General features: G+C 38.6%; 1 protein-coding gene and 1 long non-coding RNA gene across 2 annotated transcripts in view; one reads left to right on the top strand and one right to left on the bottom strand.

Moving 5' to 3' along the window:
* The window catches only part of asic4a (acid-sensing (proton-gated) ion channel family member 4a), a 123,543-nt gene continuing 117,804 nt past the window's right edge, over positions 1-5,739 (bottom strand). The window contains exons 9-10 of the mRNA XM_014020091.1: positions 4,086-4,202; positions 1-1,295 (exon numbers count right to left, since the gene is read on the bottom strand). Of these exons, the coding sequence (XP_013875545.1) occupies positions 1,146-1,295; positions 4,086-4,202 (267 nt within the window). The 3' untranslated portion in view covers positions 1-1,145. The remainder of the gene's footprint in view (positions 1,296-4,085; positions 4,203-5,739) is intronic.
* The window catches only part of LOC106525761 (uncharacterized), a 5,452-nt gene continuing 3,822 nt past the window's right edge, over positions 4,110-5,739 (top strand). The window contains exon 1 of the long non-coding RNA XR_001311166.1: positions 4,110-4,283. This is a non-coding gene — a long non-coding RNA (uncharacterized LOC106525761). The remainder of the gene's footprint in view (positions 4,284-5,739) is intronic.

Here is a 5,739-nt window from a genome sequence, read left to right on the forward strand (position 1 = left end):
GGAAAGAAATCTCTCTTTTATTGCTTATGTCAGCTGAAAGTTTCCCAATCAAACCAAAGCGTGAGCGGAGGGCAGAAATATGGAGAACTAGAAGAATAATTTAACCGAAAACATTGTAATTCTCATCCGTACGCAGCAGTTTGTGTGTGTGGCCTTGTAAAAATCAGGGCGTAGGAAAGGAAACAGCGTAGAGAAGTCATGTGTGCTAATGTCCGGCAGTCTGTCTTACCCGCAGAGTGAAAGTACAGCAATTGCTACAATCGTGATTGCTATTTTCTTATAAAAAATCTGGTCTAAAATGTATAAATAACTCAAATCGATATTACATAAGTATATATTAAATAAATATAAACAACAACCATTAAAACAGACCTTTAGGAATTTTTTTTTGTTATGTACAAGTACACTGCTACTCTCTAACACCTTAACCACAAACCAGACAGAATGTATCGTGTGGAAAGATGCTACTCGTGCTTCAAGGCTGAGGTCCTGTTTACCACCCTCAATGACTTCCCTCACGCTTCCAAAAGGTTTCACACGAAGAAGATTTGCTTACTGAATTACTGCTGTCTCGTATACGTTACTGAACATATAGGTAATAGTATCTCTTTAAATAATTACATAATTTATCATGTGTACTGATTTGATACGGTACAGCTCGATGAAGAACGAGAGGAGCAACACATACAGAAACAGAATCAGAACTGAATAAATAAACCCTATTTTTTTGTCCCTCTCAGAGAACAAACTGGATCGAGGTGACATGCAGTTCTGCTCTTGTTCCTTTTGTGGTGATCATGTATCCCAAAACAAACAAAAAAACCAAATTGGTCCTGTAATCACAAARTGTCTGGAATCGAAGTGAAGCAGGACGGAGTTGAGCAGAGGCCCATTCAGAGCGAAAAAAAGAAAGAAAAAAAAAAGGAAAAACCGAAGAAGCCGTGTCCGATTTGTGCCTACAGACTGTACGTACAAGTGGTTTGTTAGCAGCACAAGTTTGGTGTTTTGACTTTGGCCGTAGCTTTTCTCTGGTGACAGCAAAGAAATGACGGAGATGCAGAGAAGGGTCCGTTATTGGTCTCGACACAGAAGAAGTTCCAGACAAGATCTTTTGTTGTCACCAGGACCGGAAACAGAGGTTTGCTCTAGCAAGCGAAGTCCTCGAACACGCCGTGACGTCCGGCACGGTGGTGGTGGGGATGGGGGTGGGGGTGGGGGTGAGGGTGGTGGTGGTTGGGGAGGATTGTGTTGGCGTACGCCCCCTCTGGGTGAGTCCGTGTCGTGTCGTTGGGCTCCTGTTGAAGGTAAACAGAATTCAACATTAAGGCGGAAGAAAGTGCAGTAAATCGATACTAATGCCACCGAAAACACTGTCAGGACAACTGTTGTTGAACAAGTTTTTATCATGTTGGTGGTTCCTAAATTTGCGGTTTGGACCCCAGGGTCTGCTCTACCAAAACCACGACTTTAAAACTGCAACATGGTGTGCAAAGTGATCAGACACTTTGGTATGGAGGATCGAAACTGACATAATTAGAAATAAAAGCAGAAGTATGTAAATAAAAATAAGTGGTTTCCTCCTTGCTTTTGTTTTTAACTAAAGCTAAACTGAGGCAGCACAAGCATGTACTGTAGATCTGCACAAGAGTCCTGCTGCTTCCTGTTTTTTGACCAATAGGAGAGGAGCTGACCCAAGAAGGCCCTCCTTATTTGCATAATAAGGCAGAAATGCATAAGGTAAAGTGAATAAAGGAGCTAGAGAATATAAAATGTAAAAAGTATAAGCAGCACAAGTAAATAAAAAGACTTATGGGAAAAATATTAGAAATAAATGAATATAATAATTTAAAAGACACAAATGCACCTACAAGTAAAAGGAAAAACTATATATTAAAACAATAAAATGTAAATTATATCGATTAAATTATAAAACATGAGCTAAAGATTTCCTTTTTAAACTTAATTGCTGCATTTTATTTTATATACTTCTGTTTTTATTTTGAATTATGTCAAATTTGGTCCTCCATACTTTTACACAAACTGTTCAAKTTGTCACTGTTTTTGTTTTCAACTGAACAATCATATTTTTATAGTCATAAATATGGGCCCAGTTGCTGCTGAAAGTATCCAGGTCACCAGGAAATGGTGGGTTTCAAAATAAAGGTTGTTCTTCTCTAATACAGATTGGATTCTTATTTGTTGAGGAACTGTTAAATATAAACCAAGCAAACAACACTGTCCATTAGTGAGTTAAAAACAGCTTTAACATTAAATGTATAACATAAGGTGTGTTTTCTTTAACTATGGTTTTAAAGTCTAAACAACCATTCAGACTCTCACTCCCACCTATAGGTGATTTAGAATCACCAGTTTATCTAAGGTGAATGTTGTTTTTGGCCTTTAGGAGGAAAACATTATACCTGGATTAAACGTGCACAGGGACAAGATGTAAACTCCACATAAGTCTCCAAACGTGGGAGGAGATCCTGTGATTTTCACAAACCGCTGCATCGCTGTGCCGCTTCAGAAAGCAACAATTACAGAAAACAAATAAATAGATCCAAAAACTAAAACAGCTCCCATAAAATGTTCATTTTTGCACATTAAAAACTTTAAATGAGCATTTTAGAAATGCTTTTTTCCTCGTTTCAAAAACATCTTATGTCAAATGCATTTAAAAATGCACATACAATAACATTTTATTGAAAAATTGAATTATTGATCTAATCTGCTGACTGTTTTGWGGGTTTTAATAAGTTAGACACATGGACAGCAGAACAGTGGTTTATATTCCAGAATATTGGAATTTAAATAGGTGCAGTACTAAAATAAAAGTATTTTTTATTATTACTTTTTATTTATTTTTCACGCATGTATTTGGATATGCATGTGAACATCAGGRAGCGCTGCAGCRGCCTCTGCACCCCTACTTCCYACATAAAGAAAAATGTCCTAAGACATTGAGTTACTCTTTCTTGTAGTCAGAATTCTGACTTTTTTCTCAGATATCTGGGTCAAAAACGTCAGAATTCTGAGTTTAAATTCAGAATCATTGTTTTTTTGTTTGTTTTTTCTTTCAGTGACCCTAACCTTTTTTCGAAGTTTTCCAGAGTTCAGACAAATTTTTCAGAATTCTGACTTTAATTTCAGATTTCAGATTTAGATTTATTTAGGTAAATTTGCATTGCAAGAAAAAGAAAACAAAATGAAACACTATTTTACAAATACAAATTTCAGGATTTAAACTTTTTTTTCTCTTGGAATTTTGACTTTAATCTCAAAATTCTGAGAAAAATTCTGAACTCTCATTTTTCTCAGAATTCTAGGATTTAAGTCAGAGCTCAGGAAAAAATACTTCTGTGGCTCCACTCCTCTTTAATAAACTAATTTCAGGATTTAAACTTTTTTTCTCTTGGAATTTTGACTTTAATCTCAAAATTCTGAGAAAAATTCAGAACTCTCATTTTTCTCAGAATTCTAGGATTTAAGTCAGAGCTCAGGAAAAAATACTTCTGTGGCTCCACTCCTCTTTAATAAACTAATAATCTTCTGTACAAATCTCTGTCTTTTGAAGTAAACGTTTTTTTTTCCACATTTTCCAAAGTTATGCTGTTCCACATGATGTGCTTTATAAAACTTTCAAGTTAATGTAAAATGTCATCACTTCCATTCACAGAGCCTCCCCTGGCACCGAAGGCCCGCCTTCCACTTTGAAAACCTCTGGTAGCTTCAACAGTTGAGCCAAATCTCCCACCATCTGTCACAGTCGCTTTGTGCCGAGCAGATTTTGACTCACTTCTGGCGAGATGCAAAATAAAAAGTCTTTTGTTCAGAAACAAGCAACTTCACAATTAAGTTGTGCAATAATAAATCTGAGCTCCAGGGGAGGTTGTGCTTTGCAAAGTGCTTAAGATTAATTAGGAACATTAAACTGCTCGTTCTTAAAGGAGCGGAGAAAATAATAACTTGCCTCTCCCTAACTTGTTTCTTTGTTGTTTTTCTAATACAGTTAAAGTGCTGCAGGGGAAGCTGTACTCAGCATGAACACGGGGAGAGAAGAATTTGTTTCAGCATTTATCCGGTACCTTCACTTTCATTTCTTCCAGACCCACTGTTGCAACTGTTGTGGTCGGCGGCGAAGGCTTGTTCTTCTTCTCTTCTTTCTGTGGTCTGAGCAGACGCTGTAGCCGGTGCTTGATCACCTGGTTTCACCAGCAGTGCAGCAGCAGCAGCAGGGAGGATTAAGAGTCGAAACGAGGAAATGGAGACAAAAAAAAGCAGCGGTAAGAAGACTTCATCTCGGAAGGTCTTTGGATTATGCTATCCTCCAGAAATTACTTCATTAATACATGTTTGGCAGCTGCAGCAGAGGCAGAACAGCAAGGGCCACAGCAGGGGTGGGGGGGCACAGAGAACCATGCACCCCCCCCCGACCCCACGCACACACACACATGTAACCCAGTGCAACCCAAATAAATAACAGTGAAGTCCTTTAAAGTCCTGCTCAGGCTGTTAGAAAACAGGAGCATTCATACAATCACACGGGATAAGCATTCTCTGCGGACCCCGTGGAATAAATAAATTACTCCCCAATGTCTGTTTTTTTAGGTGGCACATTCGCATGGGATAACCAAAACCTGAGATTTTGCTGAAATTTACAGACATTTCCTGGTTATGATATTACCTGGTTTATAGCTGTCGTGTAGCGTGAGCGCCAAAAGTGGTCCATCAAGGCTGCGCACCCTTCTAACAGTTTGTTCGTCAAGCTTTTGCTCTCCTATTTGCAACATTTCACAAGCTATAAAGTGTACTTCCACATTTMCTTTCAGAGAATACCACAACAAGTATAAACGCCTACACTGCTAGCAAGGGTGCGTGCGTGAGTACCCAAAGCCGAGGCTTAACACTGCTCAATGGCCACGGCTCCAGTCAGAAGGCTACAAACTGAAAAAAATATACATCTTACTGCACAGTGCAATGCACGATGTGAGCCACCATTAGCATCTGATTTTGCTCCTTCTCTTTTCTTTTTGACGCCGCACGTTAAAAACCCAAATTACATRTCAGATTCAGCCCATTCCTGTCCAAATCACAGAGATGCATATTCACATTGGATTGGTATTTTCACACGACCTCAGAGTTCAGCAAAATATAGTAAAGAATTTTTACTTTACAAATTGTTCGCACGGGATTAGCAATACAGACAATTATTACAAATAGCATGGGGTTGCTAAACTAATCCCGTCAGAATAGGGTTTAATTGTAGTAAAATATGTGATATGACATGCTAAAAAAGTAAAGACAATTGTTTAAAGGGCCAATATTATGTGTTTGTCAGGCATATATTTAAATACTATACCATAATAAAGTATCTATGTCACCTTTAGCTGTTATTAAAATGCTGTTTTTATGTTTAAATAGAAAATAAATGTATCGTCTCATCACTTCCTCTTCTAAACGCCTTGAAATTGGCCTCTGTCTCTTTAAGAACCTCCTTCCGCTTCTGTCTGGTCCCATTTTGGTGTTTGTGTGTGTGTGTGTGGGGGGGGGGTTGCCCTGCCCTGAGGAAGCTTAGCCTAAAGACACGTCCCAGGGGCGTTTCTGGTCCCAAAAGGCGTCTCTGGTCCCCACCTGTCGTTTTGCTCCTCAGCATGGCTTCCTAAAAACGCTGCAGGATTTCTCAGACATGCACGAATGAGTCAGAGCAAGGCTTTGGGCATGTTTTTATGAGAATATAAC

The sequence above is a fragment of the Austrofundulus limnaeus genome, unplaced genomic scaffold (assembly GCF_001266775.1).
Source record: "Austrofundulus limnaeus strain Quisiro unplaced genomic scaffold, Austrofundulus_limnaeus-1.0 Scaffold240, whole genome shotgun sequence".
Classification (NCBI taxonomy): Eukaryota; Metazoa; Chordata; class Actinopteri; order Cyprinodontiformes; family Rivulidae; genus Austrofundulus; species Austrofundulus limnaeus.